The sequence below is a fragment of the Ambystoma mexicanum genome, chromosome 8 (genome assembly GCF_040938575.1).
Source record: "Ambystoma mexicanum isolate Mex_15411 chromosome 8, UKY_AmexF1_1, whole genome shotgun sequence".
Classification (NCBI taxonomy): Eukaryota; Metazoa; Chordata; class Amphibia; order Caudata; family Ambystomatidae; genus Ambystoma; species Ambystoma mexicanum.
In genome coordinates, this window is record NC_090929.1 from 1,594,870,756 (window position 1) to 1,594,887,927 (window position 17,172).

Sequence of the window (17,172 nt, forward strand, 5' to 3'; positions counted from 1 at the left end):
GTGAACCGATATCCTTATACTGCTCTACAGCTCACAACTCCCTCCTACGATACCCCTGGCTGCTCAGCCACTCTGACTTCTGTAGTACGTACATGCCTATATTAAGAGTTGGGTCCCTAATACCAAGAGAAGTCCCACACCAGTTGGACTTTAGAAAAACGTATCAAACACCTTCCAGTAACCGCAAAGAGACCATTGCTGCCCTGACCCCGTTTTAAAATTGAAAGAGAAGCTCCATAGAGGATAACTCCTTCCGTTTGGCAGGTGGGACCAACTAGCCATAAGACAACCTGCAGAACGAGTTATCCCCGACGTGCTGTGACCTTCTTGGGCTGCAAACCCGCCAATACCAAGGGACCTCCGAGCCAATTGCAGTGAATCGTTTTCCTGTGAACAAATATTCCTGTGAAAAAATCCTCGCAGAACTTTGGTGAGCTCCAGTTGGACCTCCAGAGACAAGATCCCCCTCATCAAAGTCCCCTCACCAGAGTGCAGAACCGGAAAATCGAGGCAGATTGATCGAACGGTACCGGTCAACCTTGGAGCTTGTGAAAAGGCATCAAAACTGCAGACTGACGAGGGAGTATGACTAATCCTTTGTTGAGAGTCCTTTCTCTTGACTGCCGCTGCAACATCCCCTGCTTTCGTCACCAAGGAACAGGAGACCGGGGCCACCGCTGTTGCATCGTGAAAGAATCCAGCTGCATCTTCTTCACCACGACTCGGGTACTTTGAGGTTCAGTGTAGTACTTACCTCAAGCCATTCTGTCATTCCTGTGTTACAAAAGTGCCGAATCTGGTGTTTGGGTTGTCACCCACACATTCGTCCCAGGCCTAATGTCTGTGCGCCTACAGGGAGTCCTTTCCATGGTTCCTGATAACTTTTTGTTTTGACCAACAAAAGCATTCTACTGACTAATAATCAAAGTATGGAACTTTACCTTATCTGCTGCTGTGTCTTAACTGCATTCCCTCCAAAATGACACTGAAGAACTCACAACTAGTTAGGGATGGACTGCTAAAGCCTTGGGGCCTATGAAAAGTATTCTAAGTTTCTGAAACTATTGGTTTATGGATTTTATCCGAATAAACTATGCAAGGATGATGAACGTATTGAATTGATATTGCTGGTGCTAAATAACCCTTTTCATTCCTACAACAGAACATTTTCTGAGTGACTAAAGTTATTTTACTTGCCATTGCACTGTGTTCATGAACTGTACATTTCATTACTATTGTTTTTTTGACCGGAAGTATTGCCCATGTTTTATTGTGCAGATTACTTTAAATAGTACTTACTTAAATATAACTTTGCGTTGTGTATATAAAATACATATCTATGTTACTATAAGTAAAAGAGTGGGAGAGATTCTTTTGGCTTATGTATTTACTGAGTTCATTGTATGATATATGATATATGACATTTGTAACGCGCCTATACACAAGTGTTTCCATGGTCGCCCCTTAAAAAGCGGAACATTATAAATTGAGAGATACATGGAGTTGTGCGTGTAATTCTCCCAGGGGTGGCCTGTAAGCAGGGAAGGAATTGTACTTACCTACAGCTACATTATCCTCCTAATATAAGGCTGGCTGCTCTGCCATCCTACCAAACCTTCGGTGAGTAGAGACTTAGTCTAAGAGTCAGGCCTGCATACCAAGTGATCGTTTTATGGAGTCTCACCTGTTGGTAGACTAAGAAAACTCCCCTAACAAAGCCTGTTAGCCCAAGGGTCGTACAACCTAGTAAAGGCCCAAAGAATATGAAATTATTGCAAATGTAAAATGAATGTATAACCCAGGTAGTCGCAGATAGGTTGTAGAATACAAGAGATTTTAAGGGGACGACTCCGCCAGTAGAACTGGTAATCCCTCATCTTCTTTGAAAGCTAAAAGGCTGAGTTGCCTTTTCTAAGTCAGAAACTACCAACTTGGCATAACAGAAATCCTGCAGCAGATGAGCAGCAAAATGTTCTACTGAAAACAAAATACAATCAACTGCGAATGAGAAGGCTGTTCCCATATTATTATTAACACAATTGTTTATGAATGTTAAGAATTGACACAATCTTTTTAATAGTCCATATTTGCAGCATTTACCTGACAGCAAGTCGTGTTTTTGTGTCCAAATATTAAAGTGAGACCACTTACCAACAAAATGGCTCTAATTTTATCAAAAATAAAAGGTTAAGCCGCCCCAATCGAGATCTAAAACTTCAACATTACAGAAGTTGGCAACAGATGCTCTTACTGGGTCGAAAAAACAAACATTAAATGAATGCAACATTGGCCTCCCAGGAAACACCGGTGATGGGCAAGTATTTCTTTGTCCCTAGGTATCTACATTCGTTTGCTGAGGATTTTGTCAGCTCCTCGTTTAATTTGGGAGGAGGTTCCATTTTTCATTGAATGTAAATACAAAAAAATACATGATATTGATGCTTGAGAAATGTGTGCGTGCAACTATTTATTGGCAATTAAAATGTATGACCGTGTGCGCACTCAAACAGCGCAGTGTACCACTTCCAGCAATTTAACTATCCCGGTAGCCCAGTTACATCAACGTGAAGCAGTCTTGTACTTGGAGGAACAAGCCGAATCACTATGCACATCTTACCTGTCTATGACGGTAGAGCAGCAGGCAGGCGACAATGTGTGTGGACATCACAGCGCATGACTGGTTAGCAGCTAAGAGTGCCCCCAAAAAAAAAAAAAAAAGAAAAAGGACATTATTATAGAACATACCAACACATTTATTAAAAGACACATAAAAACTGGTGCACTTAAAATAGAAAATTGTTAACATGTCTAAACAACCATGTGCTCATTTTATTGGAAAAGGGAGTAGTTTCTTAACTGTAACTCAATTTCTCCAGCGTTGGTATCTTTCATGGATTCACATGCTCTGAATATGCCCAGGCAGGCCAGGAAAACCTCAGTAACATTAACATAGTAGTTTTCCTATGGGAAAAAGTTTGACACATTGAGTGTCACATCCACGTCGTTATGGGTGCTTTGGGCAGTACCAATGGGACGTTGAGTTTATAGCCCCGCACCTGCGGCTTCCCCTTTAACCTTAATGATTTTAACCTCTCCTAAAGGAGGATATCCCAAAAAAAAAAAAAAAAAGCATGACTGCCTGAGGGGGAAGGCTGGAGGATCGCATGTGAATCCATGAAAGATACCAATGCTGGAGAAATTGAGTTACAGATAAGAAACTACTAGTGTTTAAGCAATCTGTCGCTGAAAAGTGGGGAAGATCGCTTCCGCGTGAATCTTGATATCGCTGCTACGCGAACCTTAATAGAGGATACCGCAAGCCCATCTTTTGCCAATGATAAAAGGTAAGGAAAGAGTTGTTGAGGAGTAACATGCAATGGCTGCAGGTTTGGTTGTTGGTTACACCAGACACAAAACCTTCTACGTTTATATGTTGTGTTGGTAGACGGAGCTCTTGCCGCAGCCGAAATAATACAACAGTCCCGAGGTATGGTTAGGTTTCTGAACTCTGATTGTCCAGGAGCCATGCCGCCATTTTGAGGGAGCCTGGGTTGTGATGCCACACCATTCCCTGGTGCTGAGAGAGGATATCCGGTGTGGAACCCAGGTGAAGCAGGTCAGAGAACCAGGTCTGCCTGGGCCTGAACGGGGGCCATCAGGATGACTTTGCAAACCCTTTGAATCATTTTCCTTATCAGGGGAAAAGGAGGGAATGCATAGGCGAACATCCCGGTCCAAGGAAAAGAGAATGCGTCCCCCCGGGAGTCCGGATGAGCAACCCTGCTGGCAAACTGCTGGCTCAGTTTGTTTTCGGGGCTGGCAAAAAGGTCTAAAGGGGCAAGGCCCCACTTCACGAAGATCCGGTCCACTTGGGAGCCGTTTAACTGCCATTCGTGCGTCTGGGAGGAGTCCCTGCTGAGGGTATCCACCTGTTTTGAATACCTAGCAGGTGGAAGGCCAGGATATGGATCTGGTGTTGGATGGCCCAGTGCCATATGGTTTGAGCTTCCTGGAAAAGCATGTATGAGTGTGCCCTCCTTGCTAGCTCAGAAAGAACATGGTATTAGTGCTGTCAGTGAGAACCCTTACAACCGTGCCCTCGATGAGGGGGAGAAAAATATTTGAGAGCACTAGGACGTTTATGAGTAGGGAGGACTTGGTGGGTAACCACAGGCCTTTGACTTTGAATTGGACCAGATGAGCACTCAATCCTATCTGTGAGGCGTCAGTCACAATAGTGTGAAGAACTTCCGGCTCTACCAGGGGCATGCCCCGTTTGATGTTGGAGGGATGAGGCCACCACTGAAGGCCGTTTTGTCAGCGGCCGGGAGAGGACTACCTTGTCCGACCAGGAGCCCTGGATTTGGGACCATCTGGATGTGAAAAACTCCTGTACTGGGCGCATGCAAAGACAACAGTTTGGAATGACGACATGGTGCAGTGGAGAGATATGAGTGGACTGACAGATTTTTCCAATGTAAAGGAGCCCGCTAGGGTCAAAAGCTTCTCTATCCACTCTTCCGAGTGCTTCACTTGGTTGTGAGTTGTTCGGAATTCCGCTACCAAATTCTTTGAGGGTGTCAAATAGGATTTGCTGAAGTTGATGGCGAAGCCTAGACGTTGTAGAAGGAGCATCGTGCTGTTGAGACTCCAACATCTGCTGGTAAGTAGTTCCCCTGACCAACCAGTCGTCCAGATACAGGTATACATGGTGGCCGTTTCTCCAGAGGAAAGCTGATACAGGAGCCAGACACTTTGTGAAAGTCCTGGGAGCGGACATTAGACCAAAGGGGAGAACCTGAAACTGGAAGTGGCTGTTGCCCACTGTGAACCTGAGGAACTTGCGGTGCCTTGGGTGAATTAGTATGTGAAAGTAAGCGTCTGAGATCTAGCAATGCTAAAACCTCCTCGGGCTGCACCGCCCCTATAACGTCTTGCAACGTTACTCTTCGCACATTTCTGAGAATTCTCCCCAATTCCCCTCTACCTTAGTGAACCCCAGCACTTTTGCTGGACTCTGGGACTTTTTCATTTCTAACCTGGAAAGAGAGAGACCTTTTCCCCACTCTCTCATGTATTTTGCCAAGTATTCCAACTAGGTTTCTTTCGGTTTCTGGAGTCTGACAAACTCCATAGGCATCCTTTTGCATTATGTCACAGCACCTTTAGTGCAGTGACACAGGGAAGTCTTTTAGATTTCCCAAGGTTTAAATACCAGACTCTTGGATTAACTACTGTTTCCAAGAGCAGTGAAGTGAAATTGACTTTGCTGTGCATTGGAACCTTCTAAACCCAGCACACACCATCTTACAATAGGGTGCTGGAGGGGTTACTTAGTAGCCCCTTTGTCTACCTTCTCATATAAAAAATGTATGTTACCCTTTACACAATTAATGGCTGGTGGCAGTGGTTACTTTTTACTACCATGTTATGTCTTTACTGCGGGCTAAAGTAAAGCACCCATGGGTGCCATTTTTGTCAAAATGGCCCCAGTCTTTTTTCGCCATTTCTTGTTGTCTTGGTCCCTTGAGATTTACTCTGCGTGCCAAACCAGGTTTGGTCCCTTTGTTTTGTCTTTGGCGGGCTTCACGAGTGAAACCCGCCTCTGGCTCCAGTGTGTCTAGTGGGGGCAGGAAGTAAGGGACGTGCCCAAAACTCCCTGTGCTTAGTCTCCTAGGACACCTAAATGCACTACAATTGGCTGGCTGTCCGGCAAGGACAGCCACCCTGCTGGGTGATTGACAGCTAGGCTGGAATGAATGGGGAAAAACCTGCATAAAAGGAGAGGCTTTTTGTCTGGTAGGCAGATTCGACCACTGGAAGACGACGCCTGCTGCAACTCCTGGGCGGTTTGTTTGCCCAGTGAAGCCCTGCTGCTGTGCTGAAGCTCCAAGTTCACCTTGACAGAGAAGTTCTGCAAAGACCACTTCTCCACTTGAGTTGGTGGGACCAATCAACGCCAAAGTAAGCCACCTGCACATCCATCTCGGAGCTGGTTAAATTTCCACAGAGTGCAGCTAGAAACTGTATAGCCAGGGAGAAGAACACCAGTTTGTGTGTGTTTTTAAGTTGGCCAAGAGCGCCAAGAAGATCCCCCGGACTCCCAGGAAGCTGGACTGACCGAGCCTGAGCTCCCTCAATAGACTGCGGGGCCGCAGAAGCAAGGGAGGTCCATCTCAACAGCCAGGAACTGCAGTGTTGCTGTTTGCGGTAGTCGTGAGAAGCTAAAACACAGAAGTGCCACTTGTTTGAAAGTTTGGCGGTTGCGGTCAGTGACCGACCCGTTGTGGTGCAGGAGTCCCCAGACGTCGTCCTCCCTCTTGTCCCCACGACTGAGGCCCAGGAGCAACAGGATCTGCACAGCTGCACAGGGACCAAGGGCATCAGTTGCATCTTTTCTTCAAACCAGAGGTACTGTAAAGTCGGAGAGAACTTGCCTCTCACTGTAAATTTGCTGGCTCTTCTACTTCACAAGTCTCCCGGCTTATGGCCCTGCATTTGATTCTTCTTTCTTCATCAAAGATTTCTAAAAACATTGTGCGAAGACTTACTCACCTTGAAGAAGGGCTTCAGTTACATTTACTTTTGCCCATTGGCATTGGCTTAGCCTGGTTCCCTGAATGACTTGTTTTGTGTTGCACCTATCCTTCCAGGAAGGGGGTTAACTTACTCTGCATTGTGGGGGGTCAAAAGTATTTGTCTGCTTAAAGAAATATTTGAGATCTCTTGTTTATTCTGTTTAAACCTTTTACACACTCTCTGCCTACTCTAGATGTAACAGATCACAAGCATCCTAGTTATTTATGTCACCTGAGGGTGTAGGAATTGTCTGTGAATCATCCCCGATAGGAAGTTACTGAATCTAAGTAATCTAAGAGTGTGGATTTGTGAAGAGTATTTGAGTGTTGCTTTATTATTGTTCCTTCTGAAGAAGGCTTGTTTAAATGGCTGGTAAATAAATTAATTGTTTTACCAAGAAACCTTGAGTATCAGTGTTTATTTGAATACTTGTCACTGTGAATCTCTCTGTAACTACATTACTGCTCACATTGATCCCTCTTGAGATAAGCCTGGCTGCTCAGCCAGACTACCAACCTGTGTAGTTTAGACTTATACCAAAGGTTGGGTCCTATTGTATCAAGGCTAATGCACCCTAAGGAGTTTACCCCAAATCTTTACCCAACAGTTGGCATCCTGAATTCTTGCTTTTTATATTCTTGTTGAACAGCCGCACGTCTAGGATGGGGCGCCACTTTCAGTTTGGCTTCCTGATAACGAAAAACCTGGAATAGGTACCTTTTCCTCTTGCTGATGGGGGAACCCTCTCAATGGCCCTTTTTTGTAACATAAGACAAACCTTTCAACGTAAGATGTGCAGATGAGGTTGAGCTGTTTTAACCAGAGGAATGGGGAACTGTGGCCATCTGAACTCTAGCAAGTTGCTGTATTGGATTGCATCCAGCACACATCTGTCTTTTGATATTGAACGCCACTCGCTGAGGTGGAATGCCACCTTCCCTCCTAACTGACTGCATAAGTCATTGTTGGGCTTTGCTTTGACGGCCTCTTTGTGAAGGAGGATCCCTGTTTCCTCTGACTTTGGTAATCTTTGTTGCGTTGGCCAGTTTGAAAAGAACGCCTGTAGCCTTGGCAGTAGTAGCAGTACCTGCTGTATCCCTTGTCTTGTGAACCCGAAAACCTTAGGTTACCCGAGACGCCATGGAAGGTATGGAAGGAATGAAAAGGACAAAAATACCTTTTGCCCTACAGGGGCGTAAGGGATCTTGCGGTATCTGAATCCGCTTTCATGGTCTTCAAGGCTTTGTCAATCTTATCCCCGGAAAGATTCTTGCCCTCATAAGGCATGTCCACAACCTTGTATTGAACTTCCTGGTGGAAATCCGTGCAGTGAAGCCAGGCTTGACGCCGGAGAACCACCCTGTTGTTGACTTGCTTGAAGCCAGTCTCCGCTAAGTCGACAGCAATGTTAATGCTATGGTTCGATGCTTCCTCCCCCTCTCTCACCAAAAACATAGCTTCTTTGTGCTGCTGCTCCGGACGGTGGTCTAAGGAACAAGTTACTTACCTGTAACTGTTCTCCAGCATGGGGTCTAGCATGGATTCACATGCTCATGAATATTCCCCATCGTCAGGCTGGGAATCCTCGGTAAAGAAAAAATCAGTTTCAGTTTAGTTTCTGAACTGTCGTTCTACTAATAACCAATCAGTGGTCTCTGGGTCATACTGCCCCCAGTCAATGACTGCCCTCTACCTAAGCCACTCGTCTGGCAGCCATCTTCAGATTTGGTAGCAAGTAAAGTGGCAGTAGGACCAAGAGAAGAGCGGCAGAGGGGTTGCATGTGAATCCATGCTGGAGAAGAACAAGTTACTCTCTTATCTGGTAACGTTCTTTCGATGGGGTGGTCCGACGACATATTCCATATCTATGACAGTAATCACCACAGCTGTGCTGCGTTGGAAAATTTTTGGCGTCTGCGTCGATGAGCCGTCCTTGAGGACCTCCTCCGACGGCCGACGTCACCCGATGTGATAAGTAGGACGCATGACGCCCATAGCCTAAGTTGTAGTTTTTTCCCAGAACGTGTGCCACCAGTCTTCTGCCAGTCTGACGCACAAAGCTTTGCGAAAACGTAAGCTGCAATCGCATAAGATATTTTGTAGCGGGGAAGGTAGGGAGGGAGCGATATGGAATACGTCGTCGGACCATCCCATCGAAAGAACGTTACCAGGTAAGAGTAACTTGTTCTTCGAGGGGATTGGGTCCTCCGACGTATTCCATATCTATGACAGACTCCCAAAGCAGTACCAATGCAAGGAGGTGGGAAAAGAATTTAGAAAACAGAAATTTAGCAGACCCAATCAAATTGCGGAGTAAAGGACCGCCTTGCCAAAGGCCAGATCCTGCCCCCGGATGGAATCGAGGGAATAGTGACGTACAAAAGTATGTACCGAAGCCCAGGTGGCTGCATCACAGATGTTGCGAATAGGAACACCCCTCTGCAGGGCAGTAGAGGCCGCCATACCCCTGGTAGAATGGTCCCGCAGGCCGAGCGGGGGGTCCTTACCCGCCGAGCGGTAACACTTCGAGATAGCCAAAATAATCCAGCGAGACAAAGTCTGTTTCGTCACAGCCTGTCCCAAACGCTTTCCAGCGTAACCAATAAAGAGTTGATCGTCCACTCTGATCCGGGACATGCGTGAAATATAAAAGCTTAACGCTCTCCTAGGATCAAGCCTATGGAGCCTCTCCTCTTCCTTACCAGGATGTGGAGGAGGATAAAATGCCGGAAGAACAACCTTCTGGCCTAAATGAAATGCCGACACCACCTTCGGAAGAAAAGAAGGACGAACTCGAAGGTCAACCCTGTCCTTATGAAACACAGTGATGGGTGGTTTAACTGAAAGTGCCTGTAACTCACTTACTCTGCAAGCGGAAGTGACCGCCACTAAAAAATACAGTTTTCAGAGTTAACAGTCTCAAAGGGCATGAATGCAAAGGTTCAAACGGAGCACCCATCAGAAACTTGAGAACAAGGTTCAAATCCCAACCGGGCACCTGGTAAGGTGACGGAGGGAACACATTAGTGAGCCCTTTCAGAAACTGAGAAATTAAAGGAATTTTAAAATAGGAACACCCTTCAGACGAGCGCTTAAATATGGACAGCGCCGCCAGGTAACCTTTAATGGTACCCACTTGAAGGCCCCTGTGGGCCAAAGAAAGCAAAAAAGACAGAACCATGGGAATTTCACATGCAAAAGGATCCACATTCTTAACCCTGCACCAGTTGCAGAACTTACTCCAACGGCAACGATACAGGGACTTTGTTGCGGGCCTTCTGGTCGAAAGCAACACCTCCATCACGTCTTCAGGGAGGTCCCAATCCTTATACCTCAAGCTTTCAGAAACCAAACGTGAAGGTTGAGGGACCGGACCTCTGGATGGAGAACCTGACCCCCCCCCCCCTTCCGTGAGTGCAGATTGTCTCGGTAGGGAAGATGACGTGGAGGACAGATGGACAAGTCGAGAAGGTCCGGGTACCACATCCTGCGGGCCCACACCGGAGCAATGAGGATCTTCCGGGAACCAAACCTCCGTAACCTCTGCAGTATTTGCGGGATGACTGGGACTGGAGGAAATGCGTACAGCAGTGGGAATGACCACTCCACCACGAACGCGTCTCCTAAGGCTCCGTTTGGAGGAAATTCCCGCGAGCAGAACCTCTTGCACTTCCGGTTGACACTGGAGGCGAAGAGATCCACTTGAGGAGTCCCCCAAACGGCAAAGATCTCCAGGAGAATCTCCTGAGCTAACTCCCACCCGTGAGATCGCGCTCTGCCTGCTCAGTGCGTCCGCCGTCTCGTTTTCATCTCCTGCCAGATGAACTGCCGAGATCGAAACCTCCTGCTGGTTTGCCCAGAACCAGAGCTTCCTTGCCTCCCTGCACAGAGGAAGTGACCCTGCCGCCCCTTTTTGTTGAGGTAGTGCATGGCCACTGTGTTGTCCGTCAGGATCAGGACATTCTTTCCTCGCACAGTCAGCAGAAAAGCCTTCAGGGGTAGCCTGACGGCCCTCAGCTTCAACAGATTGATATGGAGTCTGGACTCCGACGGAGACCAACGACCGCTGACTGTCAACTCATTGGCATGAGCTCCCCATCCCGTGAGGGATGCGTCCGTCACGATCGTCACCTCCGGCCAGGGCAGCCAAAATGGAGCCCCCCCTCATCAGATTGCCTTCGTCGCCCCACCACAGAAGGTCCTGGGCGACTGAAGACGGCACCTGAACAGGGACCGACATCCTGCGGGAGGACAGACCACTGGAGCTTGAGTGCCCATTGCAAAGATCTCATCCGCAACCTGGCCTCTGGCACCAGAAGAATGCAGGATGCCATGAGGCCGAGCAGTCTCAAGAACTCGAACACTGGAAGAGTCTGCGCAAGTTGAAACTTGTGCACCATCTGCTGAATGTGATGAGCCCTCACCTGGGAGGAAAAAACTGCCCCAGGGACGTGTCGAGCACTGCTCTGATGCACTGGAGCCTCCGAGTTGGTGTCAAATGGGACTTCTTTAAGTTGAGGGAGAAGCCCAGCTTGTGGAGGGAGTGGCAGGTGACTGACAGATGATCCAGGACTTGCTCGGGAGAGCGCACCCTGATCAACCAATCGTCCAGGTAGAGGTAGACGTGAATCCCCCCCCTTTCCTGAGGTGCATTGCCACCACTACCATGAGCTTGTTGAAGACCCTCGGGGTGGAGGTCAAGCCGAACGGCAGGACCCGAAACTGAAAGTGGAATCGCCAACCGCAAACCTCAGGTACTTTTTGTGCTTTGGATGGATAGGCACATGAAAATAAGCGTCCTTGAGGTCGAGAGACACCAACCAGTCCTGAAGTTGAAGGGCCTGGAGGACTTGAGAAAGAGTAACCATCTTGAACTTGTCCTTCCTGAGGAGTTTGTTCAAACCACGCAAGTCTATAATGGGTCTCAATCCCCGTCTTTCTTGGAAATCAAAATATAAGGGGAATACCATCCCTTGTTCCTCTCCGCTACAGGCACCAGTTCTATGGCGCCTTTCTCCAGCAGGGATTGAATTTCCGGCGCAAGGAGAGCATACGGACTCTTCAAAGAGAGATTCCCCGGTTGTCTTGAGGCCTCTGCCGGAAAGGAAGACAGTAGCCGTGGGTTATGATCTCCAGAACCCACACATCTGAAGTAATGGCGCGCCACTCTGCAAGATGCTGCGCCAGCCTTCCCCCCCCAACCGGCGAACCATGGGACATGGCCTCATGACTGAGCTGAAGCGGCTGCGGCGGTGCCTGAGGGCAAAGAGGCAACAGCCCGAGCAGCCTTGGCACCTCTAGTACCTTGTTTTCCACCTCTGGCACTCCTACGGTGGCCCCTTTAACTGGCAGCTCCTCTCGCTTTACCAAAGGAGGAGTAATAACAAAAGGAACCTCCCCTCCATTGCTGTCCCCTAGGACGAAAAAGCAGAGATTGTCGAACTGCAGTGCCCAACAACTTTGCTGCAGCTTTGGAGGTCTGCAACCTCTCAAGGCTCTCGTCAGCCTTGCTGCCAAAAAGATGTTCCCCATCAAAAGGCATGTTGAGGAGCCGGGCCTGCACATCAGGATCAAACCCAAACTTCCTCAACCACGCAAACCGGCGCATCACGGTGCTCGCCGCCATGGACCGGCTGACGCAATCTGCCATGTCCAAACCCAACTGAACGGCCTCACACATAGCATCCTTGCCATCCTGAACCATGGCAAGGAAACCATCCTGTTCATCCCCTTCGGGAAGATGTTCAGCCGCCAAGGAACAGTTCCACAGAGTGTGCGTGAAACGAGACAAGGCACATATGGAGTTGGCCTCCTGAAGCGCCATACCCCCTGCAGAAAACACTTTCTTCGCCCAGCCGTCAAAACGCTTGTCATCCCTATCAGGAGGGATGGTAGGGTACGACGCCTGCTTTGCCGGGGCCGTAGCCGCCTGCACCACCAAACTCCAGAGTAGGGTGCTTGGACAAGTAGCAGGGGTCACTACTGGCTGGGCGGTATTTTCGCGGCAAAGACTTGCTCACTACCAGGAGACTTTCCGGAGCAGTCCAAGCCGCTGCCACTCTTCTTTGCAGAGCCATATGGAAAGGCAGTACCAGGTCAGTTGGTGGACCAATGTCGAGGATATCCATAAGGTCATCCTGAACAAACTCCCCTGGGGGAGCAGACCATCCTAAGTACTCGGAGACCCGTGACATAAGTCGCAGGTACGAAGAATCGGCATGAGTGCCAGGCTCAGGCCTACAAAACTCCACCTCCGGAGAGGTGTCCAGCCCACTAGCATCATGTAGAGACTGCCTCAGGTCCTCAAACTGGCTATGGCCCGAGAGTATCTCGTCAGGCACCTTGTTAGGCACCATGCCATCAGGGCCCTCATCCACCTCTGAAATGAATTCCAGATGGCCGTAAGAAGGCACAGAACTGGAACCAAAGCCATGCTTAACCTTGGCCAGAGCCTTCGTAGGTGGGTCCCCCGAGCCACGGGGTACCCCCGTCGACACATCCCCGAAAGGCATCAAGGGAATCGGCGCCGACGTCGAGAGAATCGGCGTCAACGACAGGCGCGGCGTCGACAGCATCGATGGCGTCGACACAGGCCTCGAAGGCGGAGCCCCGAGCGTGTCCCTCAACATCCTGGGTGAACACGATTTCCTCGGAGGCGGAGCCTCGAGTCCGTAGACGACCTTGGCGCCACAGACGTCGACGTCTTCCTCGAAGACTTCACAGGTTCACGCGGTCTCAAGCGCGTCGAGGACCAGGACCTGGACTGGGCATGCCGAGAACGATTCCCCTTGTCAGAGCGGGACCTTTCCCGCGAAACGCGACGACCACCCAAGCCCAAAGGCGTGCGAGCGGCGTCTCTCGGCTGATCACGACCGACCCCACTCGGAGGCGCGGACGGAACAGTGCCCTGCGATTTGAGAATTGCCAACATTTTCTTCCCGAAGGAAGCCCATTCCTCCGGTGTCGCATGCTTGGTGGGGTAAGCGATGTTAGGCAGAAACCTGTACAGTTCCCTTAGGGACCACTGCAAAAGGCTTAAGACTACAGGTGTTGGCAGTAAACCCAATTGGTAGCAGTCTGTACCACCCAGATTTACCTGGTAGCTGTGGCTGAGCAGCCAGACTTCTCTCAAGAAGAGTTGGACAGTATGTAGAGTATACAAGATAGGTACCAAAATACAGTAGCACAAGCAAACACTGACCAGAGCTTGGGTATCAAAGTATATCATTATTTATTTAAAGACACACTTATAGAAACATGTTAGGAAAGATTTCTTAATTGTGGGTAATTTTCCTTCCATGTGGCAACCCCTAAACCTTTTGCTGTTTTCACCAGGATCTAGACTTTGCCAGAGAAGTGCCGCCTTCTGCCGCATTCCTCTGGGCTTTCGCTCCATTCTTACAGGGAAACTGACATGCCCTTAAGACAGTCAGTACTGGGAAACTTTGTTTTCCGTAGTTCTTTTATCAGGTTGCAGCTTTCGCGCAACATGGCACAAGAGGGCACTGTAAGCTAAGTTACTGCTCTCTTTGGGTCTCTAGTCTACTACAGGCCCTAGATACTCTCTTGGGATTGTTATCGAACGGTGCAAGTGAATCACGGACGGGACTGGTGGCAGCGATTGTTTCTGTGTTTTTGAGCTCCTTTTGGCGTTTAAGCGCGTTTCTCGTGCTTAGCCTAAAATGGTGGCCTGGCTCCCAAAATGGCCAGACCACGAGGCATGTTGTCCTATCCGCTGACCGTCTTGCCCCCTTCACCTTCCCCAGGTCGAGCCAACCCGGGGCCTTCCTTATATGGGCATGTACTTTCCCGCGAAACACAGATGCTTTCGCGGGCTTCTACAGGCCTTGTGTGTGCCTCCAGGATGTGGGCTGGGATGTCTGGTCCCAATACACATCCTGGGTGCCAGAGAGTCTAGGGTGGTGTGAATGCCTGGGACCTCCGTAGTCCGTGATAGGTCCACGTATGGTGTGAGTGTTTTGTGAGCAGATCTCCCATTGGGTCCCCTCCATTTTGGCGCGAAGGGAACCGTGGATAAGAGGGGGCTGGAAACACCACTACCATGTCGATCTCCTGAGTTCTCACGAACAAAGGAATACAGGAGCCAAGTATCCTGCAACCACGAGGCTGAACCGAGGAATCGCTGGTGACCCGCTGAAGGACTGCTCCTCTGCACTGCTGTCGCTTTGTGAAACCCCTTCTACCTCTGATCGAACTAGAAGGCCTGTACGATACTTCGACCCCTTGGAATAGTGGGAACAACTATTCTCGGCCTCTCCACCATCTCCTGCACGTAAGCCTTCAGAAGTGTCTCTGGGCCATCCAGCAGACTGACCAGCCTACCCAGGAGTCTTGCTCTGTAACTGCCGTCAGGTTGTGTTGTATTACGAGTCCTTGTCACTCTCACACGATTCGTACACTTGGCATTCCCAGGTCTGAAGTGAGTAGTGTACATTGGGCTGAAATACACACGGCCGCTCCGTTACCCTGCTGTGGTAAACTGTGCGGGTTCACTGCGTTTGGGACATCCTCAACTCAACTTCTGCGGAATCTACACGACGCCGAGACGTCCCCTGCTCGTATCGGAACCTGCCAGCACTGAAACTGACGCGGAGAAGCCTGGGTCTGCTTGCATCAGGGACCGGTGAGTAGCATCACTAGGAACTGGTCGCCCTCCTGCAGGAGGGCATAGCGTTTCCCTGCTGTGTCTAACAGCACGCCTTTCCGTACTCGCGCTCTGCTTCTGCCCACAGTGGAGTGGACTTCCTTTTAGTTAGGTGCTTCTGAAGGCGGACTGGGTCTAATTATTATTCACACTGCCTGTTTTCCTCCCCATCTAGGTGGTCTACACATTTCGTGCGTCTAACTCGTTAGACTCGTTTGTATTTGTATATATATATATATTGTATTGGTTTGGTATGTGTTGATTTACTTGAGTTTTATTGTGATTTCTCGCTACGGTCAATGTTACAAAGGCCTTGTAATAAATGTGTATAGTATAACACCTGCTTGGAGTAATTTGTAAGTGTCCTTGCTTTGTGTGCTCATTGCGGGCTTTCAGTCACCCTCACCCCTCTTGAGACCTAGTCTTGACTGCCGCAATCGCTACCCTGATTGGTCTGGCTTGTCCAGAGGTTACCCTGTTCCAAGAAACTAGGCTGGCCTTCTGAACCTCTGCCCCTCCAGGACAGAGTTCAGAAATCCGTCTTAACAAAACACTCCAGCACTATTATTGTAAGCAAGTTCAAAACACAGTCACTATTAATATAAATATATACATCCCTTATTCCTTATTAGACAAGTCTTAGTTAACACCAATTATTTTCAGACAGAGGTGAGCACTTAACTTATTAGAGTGCCATCTTTAGCTATCAAAAAAGGGAGGGAAAAGGCAGAAATTAGAAAAGCACACAACACTAATACTTTAGAAGCACCCAGCAAGGCAGGAAAGTCAGTCTACTTGTGAGCAAAAAGTTCAGAGGCCAGGCTCCCTCTTAGAGAGAACAGATCACCAATGCGCCCGAGATCACACAGTTTAAAAGGCTTGAGTTCAAAAAGGAATTAGTTCAGCTCAGAAAAGTTCAGTTAGCCAGCCTAGGGCCAACCCAAGTGGTAAGTTGAGGATTTAAGAGACACCCCACACAGACCGTTGCGAGGGAGGCTAGGCGGACACAGTACCTTGAAAGTGGAGAGGATCCTCCAGCGGGGGCAGTTGTTCCTGGCAGCGGGTGCAAGTCGCGGCGTCGTCCAGAGGAAGAGAAGATAGACGTGGAGGAAAGCTGAAGGTCGTTGCACTGCCAGGGAAGAAACCAGCCGCAGAGTTCTCCGGTTAAAAGGTACTACCCTTTTATTTGCGGTAGTGGTAAAACGTGGTATCCCGGTTGCCGGGGTGCTTGGCACAGGCAAGGCGGCCACGAGATTATCCGGGAAGGCGAAAAGGCAGGCAAACTGGTTATCTCCGCCAGTCAAAGGAAGAAGACTCTTCGGGATGAAGATCTCCTCTGTCGTTGGAAGAAGTGGTGAGGCGGTTCAGCAGGGCTCCACTGGTGGTGTGGTCGTTGCAGGTTGGCTCAGCTTCTCCCTCTTCGGATTCTTTGGTCCTGTGGCGACTTCTGAAGTTCCAGTCCCCAAAGCCCTGCTTTTATGCAGAAAACCCCCATTCATCAGTCCTAGCTGTCACTCAAACATGCTAAATGGTGAGCCGGGCGGCTCACCACTGGGCCAATCACACAAGAGTTGCGACTTCTCAGTCCAGGGTGCCTAAACACCCCCTCCCACACATCCTGTAGACCCAGACAGAGTGGCACGACTTTGGGAGGCTTCTGTGGAGAAGCCTGCCAAAAAGTGGAACAAAGGGCTCGACTTGGGCTGGAGTTACAGAGGTGAACACAAACGCCATTTTAAAACCGAGTCCTGGCAAAAAGACCCAACCGGGGAATAAATATTAAATAAATAACCCGGCGGTATCTTTAACATTGCACCAAAAAGTGGGGTGTTTAAAATGAATGGGAAAATCCCATAGGAAATATTCCGGTGGAATATTTTGCGTGGTAACCACTGCCACCAGCCAGAAACTCGACGAGGTGGACTGCA

General features: G+C 49.0%; 1 protein-coding gene across 4 annotated transcripts in view; it reads right to left on the reverse strand.

Moving 5' to 3' along the window:
• Nucleotides 1-17,172, reverse strand: part of GPAM (glycerol-3-phosphate acyltransferase, mitochondrial) — a 727,629-nt gene that overhangs the window by 305,135 nt on the left and 405,322 nt on the right. For all 4 annotated transcript variants that reach the window (XM_069611788.1, XM_069611787.1, XM_069611786.1 and 1 more), the window contains exon 14: nucleotides 2,618-2,688. In XM_069611788.1, the coding sequence (XP_069467889.1) occupies nucleotides 2,618-2,688 (71 nt within the window). The remainder of the gene's footprint in view (nucleotides 1-2,617; nucleotides 2,689-17,172) is intronic.